The sequence below is a fragment of the Prionailurus viverrinus genome, chromosome B1 (genome assembly GCF_022837055.1).
Source record: "Prionailurus viverrinus isolate Anna chromosome B1, UM_Priviv_1.0, whole genome shotgun sequence".
Taxonomy (NCBI): domain Eukaryota; kingdom Metazoa; phylum Chordata; class Mammalia; order Carnivora; family Felidae; genus Prionailurus; species Prionailurus viverrinus.
The window spans coordinates 119,848,963-119,873,343 of record NC_062564.1 but is presented as its reverse complement, the minus strand read 5'-3'; the positions used below and the strand labels follow the sequence as shown (position 1 = coordinate 119,873,343).

The 24,381-nt window shown below is 37.1% G+C and overlaps 1 protein-coding gene and 1 long non-coding RNA gene across 6 annotated transcripts in view; one reads left to right on the top strand and one right to left on the bottom strand.

Annotated features, from left to right (window-relative positions):
• Window positions 1–11,099, bottom strand: part of LOC125163780 (uncharacterized) — a 45,798-nt gene extending 34,699 nt beyond the window's left edge. For all 5 annotated transcript variants that reach the window (XR_007151555.1, XR_007151557.1, XR_007151554.1 and 2 more), the window contains exon 1: window positions 10,864–11,099. This is a non-coding gene — a long non-coding RNA (uncharacterized LOC125163780). The remainder of the gene's footprint in view (window positions 1–10,863) is intronic.
• Window positions 11,100–11,247: 148 nt separating this feature from the next.
• Window positions 11,248–23,965, top strand: CISD2 (CDGSH iron sulfur domain 2). The gene is made up of 3 exons (XM_047855957.1): window positions 11,248–11,380; window positions 21,434–21,648; window positions 23,236–23,965. Exons 1-3 carry the CDS (start codon window positions 11,278–11,280, stop codon window positions 23,323–23,325), a joined length of 408 nt encoding a protein of 135 aa, XP_047711913.1. The 5' UTR covers window positions 11,248–11,277; the 3' UTR covers window positions 23,326–23,965.
• Window positions 23,966–24,381: the final 416 nt, after the last annotated feature.

Below are 24,381 nucleotides of genomic sequence, written 5' to 3'. Positions count from 1 at the left end.
GATTTTCTGCCTGCTAGATCTATCAATTACCATAAGAGGGGTGTTAAAATCTCCAACCATAATAGTGATTTGTCTATTTCTCTTTGTAGTTCTGTCTACTTTTGCCTTAGCTATTTTAATGCTTTGTTGTGAGATATGCACATTAAAGTTTATATCTTTTTGAAGAATGGACACCTTTATCATTATGTAATGCTCCTCTCTATCCCTGATAATTTTCCTTTTTCTAAAGTCTGTTTTCCCTGAACATAGCAACTATAGCTTTCTTTTGATTAGTATGAGATTGGTGGGCCTTTCTCCATTCTTTTGCTTTTAACCCGTATCTTTATATGTAAAATAGATTTCTTACATGATTCCTGAGAAAATGGGGCACTACTAATGGCTGTGGGCTTCCTTCCTCCAAACAAACCCTAGGTAACTACAGAAATAAAGGAGCAAGGGCTTGAGGAATAAGATAAAAAAACTGAGAAAACCCTGGTAAGGGTCAGGAGTAAGTTTTTAAGTATTGTTCCTGGCACTTCCCTTCACTGCTTTGGGACAATCAGTCCAGACAACTGACTGCTACAGATATCATTAGCAACCGCTTCCCAGTATAGAATAATACAAAGGGTCTGTTGAAGCGAGTTGCTGATGAAAAAGTGTGTGGGCTGAACAGATACTCTAGAAAATTGAGACATTCACTCTCCAACTCCTTCCCCAAACCTCTAGGGTTTTGATGGATTACAAGAGCCTTCTGCTAGATTATGAGTTTCAAGTTAAATCCTCACCAGAGGAGTTTTCAGAGGAAACAGTAGCAACAGAGATAGAACACTATAGCTCCTCTGTGGTGTCTGGAGCTCTCTGCTCTCTAATCCTTAAACTTGTGGGAAGGGATAAAAATTAGGGTCTGCCCTTTTGCTCTTCCTCAATATCCATTATCAGAACAGAAGCTTGTGAACCAAGTATCTAGACTCCTAGGAATATGATCACTATGTAACACAACAAGTTACACAACATATACCAACTGAAGCAGAATTATAGCAATAAATGTAGACATTTAATTTAAAAATTTTTAAAGAATTAAACAATTAGTCATTCAACAAAAAGTTTACTGAGCACCTACTAGTGTCAGGCACTGAGGATCCATCATGAACAAGATAGACAAAAATCTTTATTCTTGTACGTTTTATTTTCTAGTGGTGGGAAATGGCATGAGGGACAGAGACAAAAGCATACAAACAACTTATTATCTAACTAAGGAATAAGCCATTTTAGAAGGTAATATTTGCTATAAAAATAAGGCTGACTGGGATTGTGAAAAGGGTCACAATTTTAAAATGAAACTAAGCCTAAAATAGGAGTGAAGAGGATGTTGAGTGGGAGGTCAGTAATGTTTGAAGAAACAAGAAATCATAAAAAAAAAAGCCATATGAGAATATTAGGTATGGAAACGAGTTTAAAGAACATCATAAATAAATTAAAATTAAATTAAATTTTAAAAAAAGGAACATCATAGATGGATAAACAGGGTTGATCAGATTTTAAGTTGCTTTTGAGGTACAGAATTTTAATATTTTTATGTAGTTAAAACCTCTAGATTTTTTACCCTTGTGGTTTCCTGTGTTTTCATGTTTGAAACACCGTCATCCAGAGATTTTTTTTTAGCTTTATAATTGCAACATTTTAAATTATAAAATAGTATTTGTAGATGGTAAGAAATTCAAACAAAATAGAAGGAAAGTAGAAAGTAAAAGACCTCATTAACTCTCCTCCATTATCCTTTCCATAGGGGTAATCATTTTTCTATGTATCTTTTCAGAAATTTTCTATGTATAATCAAATATGTATACATACATGGTTTAAAAAATTTATAGCAGCTTGCTTTTTCATTTCCCAATATGGACTGACTCCAGAGACTGAGGTTTTAAATGACAGCAGAATTTCATTTAGGAGGCATGATTACAGAGATAATAAAACGATCACTGGGTGGTCAGTGGTTGGGGGACAGTAGGGATAACAGGTGGAGAAACACAGGGCATTTTTAGGGCAGTGAAACTATTCTGTATACTATAATTCTGGATACATGACATTATGCATTTGTCAAAACCTACAGAACTGTACAAAACAGAAGGAACCTTAATGCAAACTATGGACTTTAGTTAATATTAATATTAATTAATATTGGTTTATCAATGGTAACAAATAAATATACCACACTAATACAAGATGTTAACAATAGGAGAAACTGAGTGTGTGTGTGTGAGATGTGGGAATTCTGTATCTTCTGTCCAGTTTTTCTGTAAACTTAGAACTGCTCCAAAAACAATCTATGAAAAAAACCTCATTTAGAAAAACTATTTTGTAAACTATTTTTGTAAAGCTTTGTATAGGATACTTTAGAGATGGAGGCTAGAGGTCAAATCTCAGGCAGGTTGTTGCTATGGTCCAAGCTTAAAATGATTAGTACTAAGGTAGCAAATGAAATTAGTTTGAAAAGATTTGCTAATACTTAAGAAAACTGCATCTGAGAAGTCTTTTTTTTTTAAAGTAATTTTTTGAGAAAGTGTGTGCACATGCATGAGTGGGGGAGGGGCAGAGGGTGAGTGAGTGAGCGAGCGAGAGAATCTTAAGCAGGCTCCACACCCAGTGCGGAGCTCAACGTGGGGCTTGATCTCATGACCATGAGATCATAGCCTGAGCCTAAATTAAGCATTGGATGCTTAACCAACTGAGCCACCCAGGTGCCCCTGCATTCTTAGAAATTTTAAGTATAATTTAAAGTTTGTGATTTAAATAGGTAATCTGTCAAAAATATTATGTTAGTCAGGAACAGCAAAAAAACCTCACCAATATGGGCAAGAATTATGAGAACAAAAAAATATGGCTGAAAAGATGTGAATAGCCATGACTGACATGTTGACTATATTTTACCTTAACACGACATGGAGGAATAAGGAAGTTATTCATCCATTTACTCATGTTCTTAAATTGTTCATTTCCATATTTTTATAACTTACCTTTAATTTCTTTAACAAATCAGTCATTAACAAGACATTATTGGATGCTTTCTTTCAATCTAAATAGCACTATTTCATACAAAATGCAGCTATCTCAAATTTATTCTATGCACAACACAAAGCATTAGATTCCTGCTTTCTTTAATGCCTAATTCATCACACTTGGGAGTAGGCCAGTTCCATAAATTTCTGAGTTAAATAAGAATCTGTTCTAATATTTTGAATGATTACATATGAAGATTATAGTAAGTATGGCATTTCTAAGGCAAAAAGGTAGCTTCCAAAAAAGAAAAGGAAACTTCAAAGATCTACAGAATTAAGCTTTTTGTTATGTATGTATGCACATATCTATGTACGTATTTACTTCTTAACTGTAATATTTTTCTAGTCCATGAGTGCAAAAGTGGCATCTCAATACAGATGGTCCCTTGTGATGGTTTGACTCATGATTTTTCAACTGCATGATGGTGGGAAAGCAATATGCATTCAGTAGAAACTGTACTTCAAATTTTGAATTAGGGTTTTCTTTTGGGCTAGTGATATACAGTATGATACTCTCTAGTGATCCTGGGCAGTGGCAGCAGCCACAGCTCCCAGCCAACCATGAAATCACCAGCATAAACAACCAATACATTTACAACCATTCCGTAACAATACAACTCTTCTGGTTTTCACTTTCAATACAGTATTCAATACATTAGGTGAGATATTATACACTAGGTTTTGTGTAAGATGATCTTGCCCAACGATAGGCTAATGTAAGTATTCTAAGCATGTTTAAGGTAGGCTAGACTAAGCTATGATGTTAGTTATATTAGCTTTATTAAAGGTGTTTTTGACTTAATATATTTTCAACTTATGATGGGTTTATTGAGGCATAACCTCATTGTAAACTGAGGAAGAACTGTATACACTCATAGAATTATGGGGTAGAGGGGCTGTTTCAAAGCTCACTCTATTCCACTACATGTCTCTAGAAATTTCCTACTAGGCAATTCTATATACTGCTTGTTTTTAGTACCAGAAGTATTATGGAAGATGATTTTAAAATAACTTTACCATATGTTATTAATTCACCAATACCAGTTTTGTTTCTCCAATTTTGCTTTTATTTCCAGTTTGCTGCATTTCCTCTTAAAGCTGTGGGTAAGGCAAGGCAGTTAAAATATGGTTCCTCATAAAGAAAGGGGAAGTATAATGTGAGAACACCAAACACCAAAATCAAAATACTCTTTTTAGTAAATTTTGTTTATCCCCTTAAAAATGTTTCAATAAATAAGTTGATAGGTTTAATAAAAGTTCTTTTTAAACATCTGCTTAGTTTCTCATGTAATGATCATTCATTCAACCCCAAACTATAGCCCAGGAGGGTAAGCCTGCAAATAACTTTCAGACATACAGGCATACCTAAGAGATATTTTGGGTTCAGCTCTAGACCACCACAATAAAGCAAGTACCTCAATAAAGTGAGTCAAATAAATTTTTTGGCTTCCCAGTGCATGTAAGTTATTTTATACTATACTATAACCTATTAAGTGTACAACAGCATTATGTCTAAAAAACCCAATGTACAAACCTTAATTAAAATCCTTTATTACTTGGGAATGCAAGCTGGTGCAGCTACTCTGGAAAACAGTATGGAGGTTCCTCAAAAAACTAAAAATAGAATTACCCTATGACCCAGCAATTGCATTACTAGGTATTTATCCAAGGGATACAGGTGTGCTGTTTCGAAGGGACACATGCACCCCCATGTTTATAGCAGCACTATCAACAATAGCCAAAGTATGGAAAGAGCCCAAATGTCCATTGATGGATGAATGGATAAAGCAAATGTGGCATATATATATACAATGCAGTATTACTTGGCAATCAAAAAGAATGAAATTTTGCCATTTGCAAGTACGTGGATGGAACTAGACGGTATTATGCCAAGTGAAATTAGTCAGTCAGAGAAAGACAAAAATCATATGACTTCACTCATATGAGGACTTTAAGAGACGAAACAGATGAACATAAGGGAAGGGAAGCAAAAATAATAAAAATAGGGAGGGGGCCAAAACAGAAGAGACTCACAAATATTGAGAACAAACTGAGAGTTACGGGAGGGGTTGTGGGAGGAGGGATGGGCTAAATGGGTAAGGGACACTAAAGAATCTACTCCTGAAATCACTGTTGCACTATATGCTAACTAATTTGGATGTAAATTAAAAAAAATAAAAAATAAAACAAGTTAAAATAAAAAAATCCTTTATTACTAAAAATGCTAACCATCATTTGAGCTTTCAGTGAGTCACAGATCAAAACAAAAAATGAAAAAGTGTGAAATATTGTGAGAATTACCAAAGTGTGACACAAAGACACAAAGAGAGCAAAAGCTGTTGGAAAATGGTGCCAACAGACTTGCTCTGCACAGGGCTGCCACAAACCTTCAGTTTGTAAAAAATGCATTATCTGCGAAGCACAATAAACAAAGCTATGCCTGTGTTAGGTGTTCCATTAATTTCATCTTACTGTTTCAATTCATCAATCTGCAACTCCTTTACCTCTCTTTTAGTTTGGGTTTCATATTTCCTTAATCACATGCCCTTCTTTTTCTTGGTTTAATCCTAACTTAGGTTGTACACATTCTCCATTAGCTTCTTAAGAAAAGATGTACAAAATGTGTATTTTCTGAGACCTTTTAGGTTTGAAAATAACTTTATTCTAGCCCCATAATTAACTTACAGGTTGGCTTATTCAGAATTCTAAATTACAATTAATTTTTCATCAGAATTTTCAAGCACTGCTCTATTATCCTTTTGTTTGCAGAGTTGCTACTGAGAAGTGCAGCACATTAACCTTTGTGTACATCACATGAAACCTGTTTTTTTTCTCTCCATAAACTTGTACAATCTACTCTTTGTTTCTGAAGAAGTCCAGAAATCTGTGTGGGGTCCCCTTAAGCATTTTATACTTACAGCAATCTTAATAAGATACCCAAGAGCCACATGTGATTAGCACTGACACACTGCACTATCAAACTGACCATGCAGCCCTACAGCAACCACTGTGAAAAACAAAACAAAGTACAGCTATAATAAAAAGATGTGCTAATAGTGATATAAATAATTATGACAATGATAAAAGATAACACAACTGTGCATGTATATGTGCCAAGTGAGTTTAGTTGCTTTATATGTTTTAATCCACTAAATTTCTACATACAGTACAACCTTAAGAGGTAGGTTCTATCTATCTATCTATCTATCCATCCATCCATCCATCCATCCATCCATCCATCTATATTTCTTAAACTAGCTTAAAACATTTTTTTTAATGTTTACTTATTTTTGAGAAAGAGACAGAGAGACAAGAGTGTGAGCAGGGGAGGGGCAGAGAGAAAGAGAGACAGAATCTGAAGCAGGCTCCAGGCTCTGAGCTGTCAGCACAGAGACCGACGTGGGGCTCGAACTCACGAACCGCGAGATCATGACCTGAGCCAAAGTTGGACACTTAATTGACTGGGTCACCCAGGCACCCCAATACTATCTACATTTTGAAAGGTTACATAATTTACCTTGGCAGAGCCAGAATTCTAGTCCAAACAGTCCAGTTCCAGAGTCAGTGGTCTTAACTGTTATGATATACTACCTTCCAGTAGTAAGGGGCAGAGGGTTTTTTTAAAAATTTTTTTAAAATGTTTATTTATTTTTGAGACAATGCGAGAGACAGAGTACAAGCAGCAGAGGGGCAGACAGAGGGAGACACAGAATCCGAAGCGGGATCCAGGCTCTGAGCTGTCGTGTCGAACTCACGAACTGTAAGATCATGACCTGGGCTGAAGTCGGATGCTTAACTGACTGAGCCACTCAGGCACCCCTAATGGCAGAGGTTTTTTTGTTGTTTGTTATATTGCTTTTATTATTTTTTTTCAAGTTTATTTATTTTGAGAGAGAGAGAGGAGAGAGAGGGAAAGAGAATCCCAAGTAGGGGATCTGACATGGGGCTTGATCTCATGAAAAGTGAGATCATAACCTGAGTGAAACCATGAGTTGGATGCTTAATGGACTGAGCCACCCAGGCACTCCTTAAATTTATTATTATTATTATTATTATTATTATTATTATTATTATTATTATTTTAGAGAGGGAGAGAGAATGCAAGCAGGGAGAGAGAGTCAGAAAGAGAGAGAATCCCAAATAGGCTCCACATTCAGCACAGAGCCCGATGCAGGGCTTGATTCCACTACCCTGGGATCATGACCTGAGCCGAAATCAAGAGTGACTCTCAAGTGACTGGGCCAACCCAGGGCGCGCTGTTATACTGCTTTTAAATATATTTTCTTGACAAAATAAAAAGTTGGGGAACCTACATTTTCGCAATTCAAAAACTTAATAGTTGGTGAAATCTAAAGGCCTGAAGATCATCAGGTTCTGTGGCCAGTAGAGATCAAGAAAAATGAAAATCTGAGGAAATAACTGATGAAGCAAAATCTTGGAGGATGAGCTCCAGAACACAGGGTGCAGAAGACTAGGAGAAAAGGGCTGACGCTAGTTATAGGAGGAATTATAGCTATCTTCAGAGGTGCTGGTGAGGAGAGCTTATCTGATAACTAGAATTCAAGGTCATCGAAGCTCAAAATAAGTCTGGTAGTAATAATTAGAAAGCTTAATAAATAAATAACGTAAAATAGTGAAGATTTGGAGGAATGGAAAAAGTAAATCCAGGAATGGACTAACAGACCAGAATAACAGAGATGGTTTCAACACTAAATATCTTTAAGTCAAAGAATAAGTTTCATAGGAGTAAGGGAGTAGAAGATGTATAAACAAATATACAAGGTTGTGGTCAGAAGGTAGTATTTCTGAACTTAAGATCTCAAAGCCAGAGTAAAGACTCATTCATTGATGATGATACTAACCATTCATTATACACACAAAACAATTATACCTAGTCATAACAACCATTAATAAATATCCTATTACAGGGGTGCATGGGTGGCTCTGTTGGTTAAGCATTTGACTCTTGGTTTTGACTCAGGTCATAATCTCATGGTTCATCATGGTTCACAATCTCATGGTTCAAGCCCTACATCAGGTTCTGTGTTGTCAGTGTGGAGCCTGCTTGGGATTCTCTCTTTCCCTCTCTCTCTGCCCCTCCCCAACTTGTGTACATACACACTCTCTCTTTTTCAAAATAAACTTAAAGTATAAATGAAACAAGATTTAAATTTTATTTTTCAAGATTTAGATGTATTTTTTAAAAAAAACGTTTACGTTTGAGAGAGAGAGTGTGTGCACACGCATAGGAGTTGGGGAAGGGAAGAGAGAGAGAGAGAGGGACACACAGAATCTGAAGCAGACTGCAGGCTCTGAGCTGTCAGCATAGAGCCCAATGTAGGGCTTGAACTCACAAACTGCAAGATCATGACCTGAGCCAAAATTGGATGCTCAACTGACTGAGCCACCCAAGTGTCCCTAAATTTATTTATTTTTTTTAATGTTTATTTATTTATTTTGAGACAGCGAGAGAGAGCGTGCACACGTGCCAACTGGCGACAGAGAACCCCAAGGAGGTCTGAACTGTGGGGCCGGATCCCATCAACTGTGATCATGACCCGAGCCAAAATTAAGAGTCAGACATTTAACCTACTGTGCCACCCAGGAGTCCCATAAGATTAAAATTTTGTTTAATGTTTATTTTTGAGAGAGAGAAAGAGAGAGACAGAGCGTGAGAGGTGGAAGGGCAGAGAGAGGAGTCACAGAATCCAAAGCAGGCTCCAGGCTCTGAGCTTTCAGCACAGAGCCTGATGTGGGGCTTGAACTCACAGACTGTGAGATCATGACTTGAGCTGAAGTCAGACGCTTAACCGACTGAGCCACCCAGGTGCCCCAAGATTTAAATTTTAAGGTAAAAAGAATCTAAGAAACTATTCCCTATAATACACAGTAAGAATTTTATTGATTCGGTTAGGAACTATCTCCTTTTATACATGAATGTAGTTCATGTAATGCATCTTCTCTAAATTTTAAGATGAAAGAAAGAAAGAAAGGAAGAAGAAAGAAAAAAAAGAGGCAGGAAGGAAGGAAGGAGGAAGGAAAAAGGAAGGAAGAAGAAAGGAAGATCAATGGATGAGAGACTTCTACTTACTATATTTCTTCTACTTGGAAATAGCAAATCAGCTATCTACATCAACTGCTCAGGGAACCCAGTCACAGAAGAACTACATACTGTATAATTCCTTTTATATGAAGTTAAAGAACATTCAAAGCAAGGCAGAATAGCGGCGGTGGCAGCAGCGGCGGTGGTGGTGGTGGTGGTAGGGGGACCAACCATGGTTGGAAAGGACCAAAAGAAGCTCTATTGCTTAGGTGTTGGACACATTATTCTCTATATATTTATCTGTGCAGTGGTCACACCAAATTGCACCTTCGGCACCTCAGCATTTTACTATGCTGTATGTCTTAAATGAAGTATTTATTTTTTAATTCCTTTAAAGAAAAACTTCAGAAGCCTAAAGAATCTCACTCAACACAGCTTGTTTTGCCCTTGTCAAAAACCACAAAGCCTTTAATTGAGAAACAAATATTTAGTGGCTGTCTCCAAGCCTTTCCTCCCTTCATTTCCCTCACTCCCAACACACTCCTACCGCAATCATCTCCCCAAGGGTATTTCTACATATGATCAGCAGAGATTATTAAAGATAACCCCTAACAGAACAGTCCAGAGGACAAGGATGTTTGAGAATATTAAATTCAGAATAAACAAACTTCAGGGTCCTTCTTTCACTAAACCAAAAGTAAGTTCCCAAAAAGAAATGGAAAGGAAATCCTAATGTAAACAACCTTTTGATCATCACTTTGTATATAACCTTCTATATTGCTCTAGCTCATGAACCTGTATCTAAGCATTTTCATAGAATTTCCAATGTAATTGGATTTTGAACAAGGTAAAACAATAGAAAATTGGTTTATCTAGATCTGAATTCAACTAACTCTCATACGGTTATTTATTTTTTTTAGTGAAAACCCATCACAGATATTAAAAATCAAAGAGTCTAGAGAACGAAAAGTTACTTTAAAAAATGGCTTCCTTTCCTCACTTTAAAATGAAAATAACAAGGGGAAAAATAAAGAATAAAACGTATTTATTACAACTAGCTGTTAACATTAAGTCACACAAAACGAAATACCGGACCATGATCAGTTCGTTGGTATTATATGTTAATAGTCAGGTGGAGCTCAGAACTGTACGGAGGCACCTTATTAAGATATCACACCACATACACAACACGCAGTCACCAAAGGCATTACTAGGGATATTTCACTTTGGTAAAAATAGGAAACAAAGTCATGTCAATGCAGGTGTTGCAAGGAAGTGAAGCGGTCTCCTTCCATTCTTCAGTTTTTAAAGATATTAATAAAAATAAAATCTAAAGATCTTCACGGATACTTTAGCTTATAGTAGAAATCCTGCACCATGAAAGTCGCTTTAAAGGTTTATATTCCTTTACACTTTCCTAGTTTTAGTTAACCGAAAAAAGAACTGATCATCTGCAGAAGGAAATGAAAGTATCGAAAGAAGGAATATCACGGGTCCTATCTAAGCTGCAAAAACAAAACCAAACCAAACCCTCAGGGTTGCACAAAACTGCCGAGTGGCAAAGCTTAATTTAAGCAGTTCGTAGCTCAGGTATTTTAACTTAAAAACAAAAACAAAAACCTGGCTTGCAGGGGCGAGGGAACGGAGTTGGGCACCGCAGGGTAGACGGGGAGGGTGCTCTTAGAGGAGTATGCAATGCTAGGGCCAAGGTACCCAACCGGTTCCAGGAAGAAGGGGTCGTGACGAGAGCGGCCGAAGTAAAAAGCGACGAGAGGAGCAACTCACTTTTGAAAGGCACTTTCCGGTTACAAAGCACTCTCACATGCTTTACCTCATCGCACACAGTATCCTTTCTCCTGGCCTCCACCGTCTACAGATGTGAAGGGCCCAGCGTGTACGCAGGCCCTCTTCAAAACCGTGTTTCCACGGAGGGCGGCCCTACTCATCCGTTCCCGCGGCTCGGCACCTCGCGGCCGCGCGCGCCCCCTCGGCGTCCGCGGGGCGCGCACGTCACTCGCCCGCTGCCAATCGGCGCCCAGCAGGTCACCTCTCCCCCGTGGGCCCCCAGCGCCGCCCCCTCCTGCAGGCCGCGGGACCCAGGCCGCAACGCCCGCCGGCCGCTTCTCCTCTCGGCGCAGGCGCGGCAGCTTGGCCGGAGAGCGGCGCGGTCTCAGAGGGGAGTGGACGCTGCTCGCGAGGATGGTGCTGGAGAGCGTGGCCCGTATCGTGAAGGTGCAGCTCCCCGCCTATCTAAAGCGGCTCCCTGTCCCCGAGAGCATTACCGGGTTCGCCCGTCTCACAGGTAACCCTCGCCTTCAGTCAGTCCCTGTCCTTGCAAGTTTCTCAAGGTGGGAGTCGGGGGTGGTCTAAACATCCTCGGGCTAAGGGACGGGGCGGGGCTTGGCGAGTGGCACGTTACCCCGTGACCCTGCGCGCAGAGGGCGGGGGCGAGCGCTGGCGCAGCCGCCGTGGAGCGCGAGTGATTCCTCCTGTGGGTTCTTGGGGGCTTCCGTCCTTCCGTCCTTGTCCTGGTGGCTCTGCGGTGTTCTTCTGTGACGGGGGACCAGGGTTTTGCAGAGGAGGTGCTGAATTTGTGGCGGGCCCATATTTTTCATCTCCATCGGTCACTGCAGTGTGCTTTTTATTTTAAAGTCATAGCTATCTAAGGTGCTGTGAATTAGGCATTTCCAGCTCTCGGCGCTGTTTCACCCACAGCTTGTGTGTGCGTGGGAGAGAAACAGGCACGCAATATGTGTATGGCAGTTTTATTTGGTAACAAAATTGGAGAGTAGCCTCCATTCCCATAGGGAAGACTTGAACTACCCCGGGGCATTTTAGGCCAACTCCGTTACTATGGGCCTGGAGGCAACTTGAAAGATCAGTTAGCCAAAAGGGGTTCAAAGGCTAGTATGATGGACCAGATTTTAGAAAGTGAAATTTAATGAATATATATAACTTTCTGTACTTAGATCCCTCCTGTACAAGAAAAGAACCCACAGTTCAGGATTTCACATCAAAAGGACGAAAATTTCTAGAATGCAGTCAACACTTGGGAGACATTGTTGGGAGTGTTACTTTGTAAGTGGAATATTTGTAAACCAGACTGAGACTGATCAGGGTGGTGAGAGAAAAAAACAAAAACCATATTGATTCGGCAAACTTTGAACTCATACGTCTTCAATGTCAGGGAATGAAACATGATTCATGAAGACAATTTTGAGATAGAGTTGTTTAGCCTGGAGCAGTCTGGAGTTTTATGGTAGCTGAAGGTTTACTGGTGGAAGAATAACATTTATTCTGTGTAGACCAAAAGACAGAACTAGGACCAAATCGGTGAAGATTATTGGGAGATGAATTTCACCTCCTAATACAGGGAAGGTTTTTGTTTGGTTGTTTTTTAAGAGAATACTATCCCTAAAAAAGGATAGTATTAAAAAAATGAGGTAGTCCAGTAATAGATTTAGATGGGGTGAACTGGGTGACATTCCAAATCTAGAGATTGTTTGAATTACGGTTTGATCGGAAGCATATATATATATATATATTTTTAGGTTTATTTCAAGGGGGAGAGGGAAGGGGAAAGAGAACCAGAAGCAGGATCCACACTGACCTTAGCCAGATGTGGGGCTTGAACTCACAAACTGTGAGATCATGACCTGAGCCAAAGTGGGATGCTTAACTACTTAACCAACTGAAGCACCCAGGTGCCCCTGAAAGCATGTAATTAAATAGAAAGTATAGCAACCGAATAATTAACGGTTATTAAGAAGAAATATCTAAACATCGAAAGCCGCATAAAACTAACATAAAGTGAAAAAATGTGTCAAATCAAGTATTTATAAACATCAAAGTCTTCTTTTGATCCTATTCTGATGGATTTTCGTCAGTTATATACAATTTTGGCTTTTTTAAACCCTTTATCATTGCTTTTACTTTAGAACTTTATATATTTTAACGTGTTCTTCATCTTCTTTCTAACAACTGTATAGTTTTCTTTTAGAGTAACATCATGGTAGGCTTAACCATTCCCCTGCAGTTGGAAATTTGGAATGTTTGCGTGTATATATATTTTATTTGTAATATTCAGTGGTTAAGTAGCCCTATACCAATTGTTAGTTTTTCTCCTTTTATTATACCCTTGAATGCATTCACCAAAGTAGTAATAAAGAATATGATCATTTTGTGACATTTGGTTTTATATTAGTTTCAATTTTTTGTGAATAGAATATAGTTGGAGCAGATAGAAAGTATGATGTTTTATTTAGTGGCTAGATTTTAGAAGTTTTCTTTGTTTTTATTTTTGCCTTAAAGATTTCCACTCTCAACAAATATTTAACTTCTATTAAAGGCATTAAGGAAACTCAAACCTTTTCCCCCTTAAATCAATAATACATAGTAACTTCTTCAAAGCTGTTAAATATTTAAAGTGAGGACTGATTCTCAGAAATAGTGATAACTCTCATAAGTATCTTAAAAACATATATTTAAGTTCCATTACAATGTGTCTACACTTTAGTTCTCATTGTATTGTTTATTAGGAAACATTAACATGTTTGTAATAATTGCTCTATGAAAAATTGAGATGGTCTGTTTCATACTGGATGGTGACAATATAATAGTTGCAGAATCTGTTTTGGAGCACTATGGAAGAAAATTTCCAATGACCAATTTCTACTCTGAGTCTCCCCTTCAGAGTAGATTTTAGTAGCTAATTACATCTGTCTTGATTGAGCTACTTACAGAATCCATACTTAGACTTCTGTTGAGTCAAAAACCTGAAAGGTAACTTTTCAGCAATTGTTAAAATGTCTAGGAGACCAGGGGTGCCTTGGTGGCTTAGTCAGTTGAGTGTCGGACTTCGGCTCAGGTCATAAGCTCACGATTGGTGGGTTCGAGCCCTACATCGGGCTCTGTGCTGACAGCTCTGAGCCTGGAGCCTGCTTGGGATTCTGTGTCTCCCTCTCTCTCTCTGACCCTCCCCCACTCACACTCTGTCTCTCTCAAAAATAAATAAACATTAAAATTAAAAAAAAAAAAAAAGTCTAGGAGACCAAAAGTGTTTGCATTTTCTATCTGTGAAAACTAGAGCAAACAAAGTTACAGTTTATATTATTTTTGCCTGTTTTTTCTTCCCTATTTAGATCTAGTGGTTTTTTAAAGCAATAGACTGTCTCATGATGACTCTGCATTCTTAGTAAACACTTGGAGATCCTTAATCACCATACACTATTTACAGACAGTCCTTATCTATCAGAAACAACTTATCTATTTTTATTTAGGCCACATTTTTAACAGTGAGGCTTTTAAAGTAAGTTTGTATATTGCTTGGAAGTACAGTCTATTCCAATACTTTGACCTTTAAAAAAAACTTTCCCTGTTGTGTAAACTTTTAAAGCATGACAACAACAATAAAATCTTCCTATTCGAAAGCCAGAAACAGTTTGCTTCTGGATTTAAAAGCTTGCTATGAAACTTTGAACATGTAGCTTTGCCCTTCTTGACCCTGTTTGGTTCTTTGAAAAATAATGGTTTTGCTCCTAAAGACAAGGCAATGACTCCCAAGACCATCATAATATTCTTTCCAGAGTAACACAAACATGTCAGAGCTGACAGCATCAAAAGCATTAGCTCTGTTTATCCAGAAAGGGCCACTTTTGAACAAAGAATTTAGAAGTGGAGCAGAGTTGAAAACCTATATCCACAAGAACACTTCTACAAGCATGTTTTATAGTAGCCTTATTTATAATAGTTCCAAACTGGAAGCAATCCGAATATCTGACAACAGGAGAGTGGATAAACAAATTATAGTATACTCAAAGTGGAATACTGGTTAGCAATAAAAAGGAATGAATTACTGTTCCACTGGATGAATCTCAAAAACTTTATGTTGAGTGAAAAAGCTTTAGTGATAGACATCAGTGGTGGAAGGATAGACTAGAAAGGGCAGAAGAATACTTTCTTGGGTGATGGAGGATTTTGCATGTTTTTACATATTTTCAGTAGAGGCTGCTGGGGTATATTTGTCACAACTGAGAGCTAAACACCTGAGATCTGTTTATTTTCTTGTATGTAAAATGTATCTCTTTTTTTTTTTTTTAAAGAAATGAACCAAAGGTGAGGTGTCTCAGTAGGAATGTATAAGAAATAATTAAGTTCAAAGTAGAAAGTTGCATTTATTAATAATAACGTAAATAATAAAAGTTATTTCTAAAAGATTAAAGAATTTTATTTTAGAAAACTGTTTTTGAGAATTTGGGAAGATATTTACATAGTTACTATAAGTTACAAAAGTTTTTTCCCCTCTTCCTAGTTAGACCAACTATATTTAAAAGTTAGTGTAATTAAAGATTTAAAGATTATACTAGGCTTTCTGGGGAACAATTTCAGCCTCATTAAAACATTTTCTGCCATCTAACTACCTTGCAGTGTAAATTTTCTCAGGTCATCAGGTATTTATTGAGGACTTGGTCCAGGAAATGTTCTGGACACTGAGACACTGTTCTATTCATAATAATGAATGTAAAAAAGATTTTTAAATTGATCATTAATTTCATTCTATTGGATTTTGATCCTGAACAGTCTGTATTAGGTTTTGAGTGGTAATAGTAAAACCATCCATTGAAAAGATTTTACTTTTCTCTTTTTGCAGTCCAGAAATAGAAATCATTTCTGTGTCTTAACCTATAAACGGTACACAAGAAAATCTGTTATTAAAGTATCAGCAGCCAAGTTGCCAATATTATTTTTATAGTATCATTACATGCCACATTTTGAGAAGGGAAAAAATTCTGTCCTAGTTTCTTAGAATATAGTTCCTCATCGAGAGCCATGTGTATCTATATTGTACTTTTACAAATGTTTTTATCATAGTATTTGATTATATATCTTGGTCAGGAATAGGGTGTAATAGGTAGCCTTTTTTTTTTTTTAAGTTTATTTTCAGAGAGAGTGTATGCAAGTGGGGGAGGGGCACAGAGAGAGGGAGAGAGAGAATCTTAAGCAGGCTCAATTCCCAGCGCAGAGCCCTACATGGGGTTCAGTCTCATGACAGCAAGATCATGACCTGAGCCGAAATCAACAGTCTGATGCTTAACCAGCTGAGCCACCCAGGAGCCCCTGTAGCCTGTCTTGAATCTGCCTGTCTTAAGCCACATTCTGTTTCTCTAAGGAGATACTATACCTTCTTTTAACAGCATTTAAACTTTAAAAAAATTTATGTTAAAATTGCTTGCTACTCAGGTTGCTTTGAAATGTTCTTTTCTGTGTATGTTTTGTTTGTCTGATGGTACTGGTTCTTTTACTCTACCTTCTTAGTCCATTTGTTGTTTGTCTTAATAGTGGGAAATAGAATATTGCAAAATGCATATTAGAATCCTGCTTGGTATTTTAGTATTAGTGTGGTTTTTTTTTAATGTTTTATTAATTATTTTTGAGAGAGAGACAGAGACAGAACATGAGCGGGCAAGGGACAGAGAGAGAATGAGACACAGAATCTGAAGCAGGCTCTAGGCTCTGAGCTGTCAGTACAGAGCCTGACGTGGGGCTTGAACTCACAGATGGCGAGATCACGAACTGAGCCAAAGTCAGATGCTTAACTGACTCAGCCACCCAGGCACCCCTAATTTTTGTTTTTAACTTAGAAACAGGTGATTTAAAAAAATTGGAAATAGGAGAAATTCACTGGTAGAGGAAGAAAATCTTTCTGAAGTGAAAAATTTGAAGTAAAGGAAAAAATTTAAGGAAATTCAAGCCTTTTACATTCAAATGAATAATCAAAATGTTGCCTAACTGGGTACATTTTTAGTGGATTGAATGTTGAGGTCAGCCATGTCCTTGATTTAATTACAGCCAAAAATACTTACCCCACCCCATAACCCCTGATCTTCTCTCACACTGTTATCTTCTACTCTTGGCTTGTCTACTTTTTTTATTTAAAAACTTTTTTTTAATTTTTTTTTTTTTTTTTTTTTTTTTTTTGAGAGAGAGACAGAGCACAAGCAGGGGAGGGGCAGAGAGAGAGGGAGACACAGAATCTGAAGCAGGCTCCAGGCTCTGAGCTGTCAGCTCGAACTCATGAACCGTGAGATTGTGACCTGAGCCAGAGTCTGACACTTAGCAGACTGAGCCACCCAGGTGCTCCCTGGCTTGTCTACTTGATAATTTTTCACATATGCACCTCCTTACCCTAAATGAAACAAAGCTATCCCTTAGTAAACCACTTCCCCTGTAGTGATATCTTTTCTTTATCTTTCTTGTCTTTCTGGAAGAGCAGAGAGAGTTGGCTTTTTTTTTTTTTAATGTTTATTTTTGAGAGAGCGAGAGAGAGAGAGAGGTAGGGGTAGAGAGAGGGAGACGGAATCCCAGGCAGGCTGCATGTTGTCAGCGCAGAGCATGACATGGGGCTCAATCCCACAAACTGTGAGATCATGACCTGAGCTGAAATCAAGAGTTGGATGCTTAACCAACTGAGCCACCCAGGTGCCCCAAGAGATGGCATCTTTTAGGCTCTGAAGAGCAACTTCCACATTAGACTATTTCACTGTTTCAAAGAAAGCTATGACTTATGCAATCCTTCAGTATTCCTAATTTTTTGCTGTTAACTGTTGACCTTTAGTTTCTCCCTTATATTCTTTAAGGAATATTTTCCTTCATATTTTTCCCTTTCTTCTACAACACTGCACTGGTCTCTTGCTGCTTAAAACTGCCCTTGTTATGTTCTGTTTTGTTTTGTTTTTGAATTAGAGACCAGCATCTCCATTCATCCAGATAATGAAACCAGAAATCTGGGAATCATGAAGGACCCTCACTTCTTCCATTTATGCTCCATACTTGATCACTCACCCAATCCTATTGATTTTACTACTTGAGTTAGTGGTTCTTAAGTTTCAAGGTATGTGAAGATTGATCACAGACCTGCTCTGTGATCCCAGTAAAAGCATCAGACTCTTCTCAAAAAATGCATGCACACATACACCGTTCAGGCAGTTTTGGGGGTTCCATTTGTCCTCTGCTTTACTGGCTACTGCCTTAGTTTAAACTTGCATTATTTTGGGGGGAATTATTTCAGTGTAATTCTAACAGATTGTCTTGCCTCTTGCCCTCCCACTAACATCCCTCTCTGCCCTTCCCTCTGTCTCTCCACTAGTCCATCGTCCATCTGATACCTTAATTCCATCTGATTTCATAAATGAACAGCTTTCCAGTTACATTAATATGCAGTGATATTCTTAATATCGGTGGTTTACCTTTTATGTACAGGGTAGATTATTACCTACCTATTGATTTTTATCATCTGGCACCTGACCACTTCTACAGTCCCTCTCCTATTTCATCATATTCCAGCAATATTGTTGTGCTTACTTCCCCCAACTTTTCATGCACATTGTATCTCTGTGCCTTTGTTTATGCTGTTTCTTCTGTGTGAAAGGTAGCTCCCCCTCCCATAAGCCTATGGACTCCTGTAGTCTTTTTAAAAAAATTTTTCTTTGATGTTTATTTATTTTTGAGAGAGAGAGAGAATGCACGCAAGTGGGAAAGGGGGGAAAGACGGAGACACAGAATCCAAAGCAGGCTCCAGGCTCTGAGCGGTCAGCATGGTGGACTCCTATAGTCTTATTCATCTTTCAGAAACCTGGTTAGGTGCCAACCTCTATGTAAAGCCTTTGCTCATCCCTGCAGAGTTAATCATGTCTTCTGTATTGCTTATTTATAATTGCATATACCATATAGTACTTAATTCTTTTCTTATAGATCTGTAGTCCATACTAGGTGAAAAGCTTCTTCGGGGTAGGAACTGTGTCTTGTAATTTTTGTATCTTCACCTGTCTTATCACCTGATCTGTCTATGAGGTTTTATATTTCTTGAGGGTGCTTAAAGTTTTTTTCTTAAATATTTTAAACAGAATTCTTATCTGTCACCTTACACTGTTATCATTCATAGGCCTTGAATAAAGGCAAACAAGTGCATACCTAGTAGGAGTTATCTTAGGGGCGCCTGGGTGGCTCAGTCGGTTGAGCGTCCGACTTCGGCTCAGGTCATGATCTCACGGTCCGTGAGTTCGAGCCCCGCGTCGGGCTCTGTGCTGACAGCTCGGAGCCCGGAGCCTGTTTCAGATTCTGTGTCTCCCTCTCTCTCTGACCCTCCCCTGTTCATGCTCTCTCTCTGTCTCAAAAATAAATAAACATTAAAAAAAATTAAAAGAAAATGTCAGTGTAATGGAGTACAGACTCAATTCAGTTAAAATTAATTGAAGTCTTGGTTTATATAAGTCTCTGTTAGAGGACAGGGAGTTGGGGAGGAGACAGATATTTACATAACTGTAGTTTCAGGGCAGAATGTATTAGTAGCTTTCTTTCACATAGTGTTCTGTAGTTTTTCTAGTGGTTTCCAACTTCATTCGCTCCGCCCAACAATCCTGTAAAGTTGGAAGCTTCTTTTACATGTACTCTTGTGCCTTGAAAGTTTTTTTCTCAAGTCTTTGAGCCCCCCACCTTCTTGTCTTTAGGTCTTGACTTAAAGATCTTTTTTTCCTTCCTGACTTCCTTACCGAAAGTTGGAGTCAACCTATCCTGCTTGGTCCTTAGGATAATCTTTTTCTTTCTTTTATCATTCTGTTTGTTTCCTTCATAGCTCTTATTATAATCTAAAATTATCTTGGGGCATGTGGATGGGTCAGTCAGTTAAGCATCCAACTCTTGATTTCTGCACAGGTGATGATCTCCCAGTTGGTGATATCAAGCCCCACATTGCATCAGGCTCTGTGCTGACAGCGCGGAACCTGCTTGGGATTTTCTTTCTCTCTCTCCCTCTCTCTCTCTCTCTTTCTCTTGCACGTGTACTTGCAATAAATAAATAAACATTAAAAATTAAAATTTTTTTCTTTAATAGTTAAGTGTAAGAACAATTATATTATAGTCTTACCAAGAGAAGGACAGATGAAATTTTAAATTTGTTGGATTTTATTTATCATGATTGAGAACTAGACTGGATTTATTGTCCTGGACTAAACCTGCTTAAGGAGCTGCAGTTTACTTACATGAAAATGGGAATAATAATGGTACCCTCCAAATACAGCTGTTTTAAGCTAACACAGCTTAACAGAGTTAAATAAGATAATACAGTGGTACTCTTAGCATAGTCTATTACTAACATTAATTAGCATGCCTTGGCACATCTTTAGTTTTTCTCTCTTTCTTGACTAAGCGATTTTTACATAGTGCTGAGCAAGATATCAGGTAAGTACTCAGTGAAGATTGTCAAATGATCACATTTAAGAACAGAAAGGATTCTCTACAGAGCCCCGAAGAGGGAGGGCACTAGCCAACATTTGATGAGTGCATGCTGAAATGTTTATCTTGGTTTCCTTATGTGTTTGTCTTCATAGACATAGGGACCATTTTATTTATATTAATTTCCCTGACCCTGCCCTCCAAGAAGGTACTGAGTGCTCCACAAGGCATTTAATGAACACTTAGGGAGTAAGAGGTATCTAATAATGAGAACATTCAGTGTATGAAAATTTTAATTAGTTCTTTAAAATAGTAGCTTTTAGATAACATTTCTTTAGGAATTACTATGTCTTACCAAAAATGTAAATTAAAGCATTGAAGACATGTTCTGGCTGAAATTCTAAATCAACGGTAAAATATTCTTGGGTATTCCGGGGTGCCTGGGTGGCTCAGTTGGTTGAGCATCCAACTTCAGCGCAAGTCATGATCTTGTGGTCCATGAGTTCAAGCCCCACATCAGGCTCTATACTGACAGCTCAGAGCTCAGAGCTGCTTCAGATTCTGTGTCTCCCTCTCTCTTCTCCACCTCTCATGCTTTGTCTCTCCCTCTCAAAAATAAATAAACATTAAAAAAATATTCTTGGGTATTCTGTTGTATGATTTTAGACATGGTGGAAATGTTTTCTAAACCTATAAAATATATCACACATTGAACTTTGTTTGTAATTATGATGATTGTTATTCCTGAAATAAAAATAAAGATAAACACAAATATACTTGGTGTTCTCATTATTAGATACCTCTTATTACCTAAGTGTTCATTAAATGCCTTGTGGAGCACTCAGTACTGTCTTGGAGGGCGGGGTCAGGCATAATGAAATAGGATACTTGATATAAGATACATTTCTCAAAACTTTGTGTTCCAGTTTCACAACTCTTCAGTTAGCTCACAAATCAGAGTGGTCTTAGATATAGGTGGCTTGACTTTGTTATTTATTCGTAGACTTATAGGTAAGAAATTAATGTGAGAAGTAAAGAAGAGGTAAAGAATAAACTTAAGCATGACACGTGCTGTTTGAGTTCTATTACAAGAGTGCTGCAGGCTGTTAAATCTGTACGTGTTTAGTTTCAGAATGGCTTCGGTTATTGCCTTTCCTTGGTGTACTTGCACTACTTGGCTACCTTGCAGTTCGTCCATTCCTCCCGAAGAAGAAACAACAGAAGGATAGCTTGATTAATCTTAAAATACAAAAGGAAAATCCCAAAGTGGTGAATGAAATAAACATTGAAGATTTGTGTCTCACTAAAGCAGCTTATTGTAGGTGTTGGCGTTCTAAGACGGTAAGATGTCCACTTGCACGTACTCTGAAACTTTGTGCAGTTAGAATTGTTCTGCTTTTTAAATCCTTAGTATTGAGGTTCTGTGAGATGAAAGATTTTTCCACAGTAATCAGTACTGAAAATTTATATTCCTAAATTAAAGTTTGCATTTTATGGTGGATACTTACCTACATTAGAAAAGGAAGAATAGAAATCTGATGTTTTCAAAACTGATGTCTGCCCCTTACAGTATGACTTCGGTTGGGCAGGTTACTGAATCTTTAATCTCTGATGTTTTAGGTTTTTGTTTTTTTGTTTTCTGATAATATATCAATATCACAGACATTTTTTAGGATTTAGTAGATGCTATGTGTACGGGGCCTTATATATAGATGAGCTAATAAATGGCAGCTATAATTATGGATGATTTTTAATGTGGAAATAATAAAAACAAGTATGGAGTGATGAGTATTATAAGTAGCTGGTGAGATCTGTTTTCTTCAAGTACTTTGATCATAGGTTATTTGAAGTTTTAAGCATAGTAATGTTCATCACAACATTTATTGTAATAGCAAAGTTTTGGAAATAATCTAGGTGTCCGATAATGGGAATGTGATTAAAGAATGGTATAATACAAATTATGGAATATTAGGAAGCCATTACAAGTAATGTTTTTAAAGAATATTTTAATGACAGGAGAGCATGATGTAATTAATAAAAGCACAGTACAGTATGATCCCAATTTTGTTTTTTAAAAAAGAAATGCACATAGTAAATGCAGAGGAAAAATTATATAAAAATCTTAATTATTGTTACTTATGAGTGAATATTTTTAAATTCATTTTAAAATTTTTTCAAAAATTTTACAATATGTGTGAGTTTCATGGTAAGAAAACATGAAATAATGTATTTTGAATTTAAATTACAGTTGACCCTTGAACAACATGGAGGTTGGGGCACCAACCACCGGCACAGTCAAATCTGGGTATAACTTTTGACTCCCCCCAAAACTTATTAGCTTACTGTCGGCCAGAAGCCTTACTAATGACATAAACAGTCAACATTTATCTTCCATGTTAGATATATTACATACTTTATTCTTACAATGAAGCTAGAGAAGAAATGTTAGTAAGAAAACAATAAGGAAGAGAAAATTCATTTACAGTACTATACTGTGTTTATCAAAAAAGAAAAAAATCCACAGTTAAGTAGACCCACACAGTTCTAACCTGTGTTGTTCAAGGGTCAACTGTACATTCTTTTCAAATTTAAATAAGTGAAGAGGTGAGCTCTAATTTGGAGCTCCACAGAAAACAAGAGATTATTTTGATCCCCCCTTTAAGCCTGTTTTATTGACTCTTGGAATAACCAATCCAAAGCTTTTTATTTAAAATATCTATCAAATAATAAATTAACTGTTTAAAGTTGTTAGATTTGCTGTGATATTGGAATGCAGTTGGGTTACGTGTAGAATATACATTACTTAGGAAAGCTGTCTGGTGATTTGTTTTTCAAAGTAATGTGCTTTCTTTATAAGAACATTTCACAAATATTTCTACTTATTGAATCATTTTTAAAATAATACTTGTAATTCTTTTTCCTTTCTAGTTTCCTGCCTGTGATGGTTCACATAATAAACACAATGAGTTAACAGGAGATAATGTGGGTCCACTAATACTGAAGAAGAAAGAAGTATAATAGTAATGAATTAGGATTGAGTTCAGTTGTGTTCTGTAAAATCTCCTAATAATACTTTTTCATTCTTTGTGTATAGAAGATCTTTCAAATGGTGGTCTTAATTATTGCTATTGGTTGAGTAATTATTTCTACCAATTTATTTTCTTGCTACACTACTGTTTATATTTGATACTTTGTATATTCAAACAATCATTTATATAGAAATTAAATTGTACAACCCTTTCATTCTTACTTCAAAGACTTAATGTTATTGTCCTAAATAAATCAACACTCTTGGTTTTAATTGAGAAAAATCTAAGTTTTTGGCAGTGTGTCCAAAGCTATTCCTTTGAATATCAATATTTTCAATAGAATCTACACTTAGAAATTTTCTCTGTGCACTATTAAATATATTGTTTTCCAGTCCTCTTCTGTGATTTTTCCTCTTTGGCCTTCCACACTCTGTTCTTTTTAGATCAGTAAGAAACATGTTGCTCTCAAGAATTACTTGAGTTTTCAAAGAGAGAAATGCTTTGCTTTTATAAAGATTGTGTCTAATAAGTGTGAATATCCCAGTTTCAGAAAAGACTTGAACTGGATAAAGAAAGTTCCAAAAAGGAACAGTTATTTACATTATAAAAAATGTGTTTACTTTACAAAAGTCTTGTTTGTGTCTGTTTAGGTGTGTGTTTTGTATATGTATCTTGAACTCTTTGACTCAATGACAGGATGGGATGGGGTGGCAAGAATACTTATACTAAACTGATGAGCTGCTGCAATTTGGAGGTCAGTTAGAAATAAACACAAAGCATATCTGAATTCATAGTAAAATGATAAACACTTCAGTGTTCAAAATGGTATACATTTTTCTCTTCAAACAGTCTAAGCCAATAAAACATAAAACACAAAAAGTTTGCAAGATAAACTTACTGAAGAATCTTTAAAACTTTTGTAATTTTTCAGCCTAAGAGTCTATTTTGTTTTATTGTATATTACAGTTCTTCTATTAATAGCTATCCTTAAGTCTATTAAAGGTACAGTCCTGTCAGTTTACTGTGTCTTTTTTATATACAAAGA

What these genes read in the sequence shown, in the direction of transcription:
- CISD2 (XM_047855957.1), top strand. Translation starts at nt 11,278, where the DNA reads ATGGTGCTGGAGAGCGTGGCCCGTATCGTGAAGGTGCAGCTCCCCGCC. An exon ending in CGGGTTCGCCCGTCTCACAG is followed by an intron (nt 11,381 to 21,433) that starts GTAACCCTCGCC and finishes GTACGTGTTTAG; the next exon opens with TTTCAGAATGGCTTCGGTTA. An exon ending in GGTGTTGGCGTTCTAAGACG is followed by an intron (nt 21,649 to 23,235) that starts GTAAGATGTCCA and finishes TTTCCTTTCTAG; the next exon opens with TTTCCTGCCTGTGATGGTTC.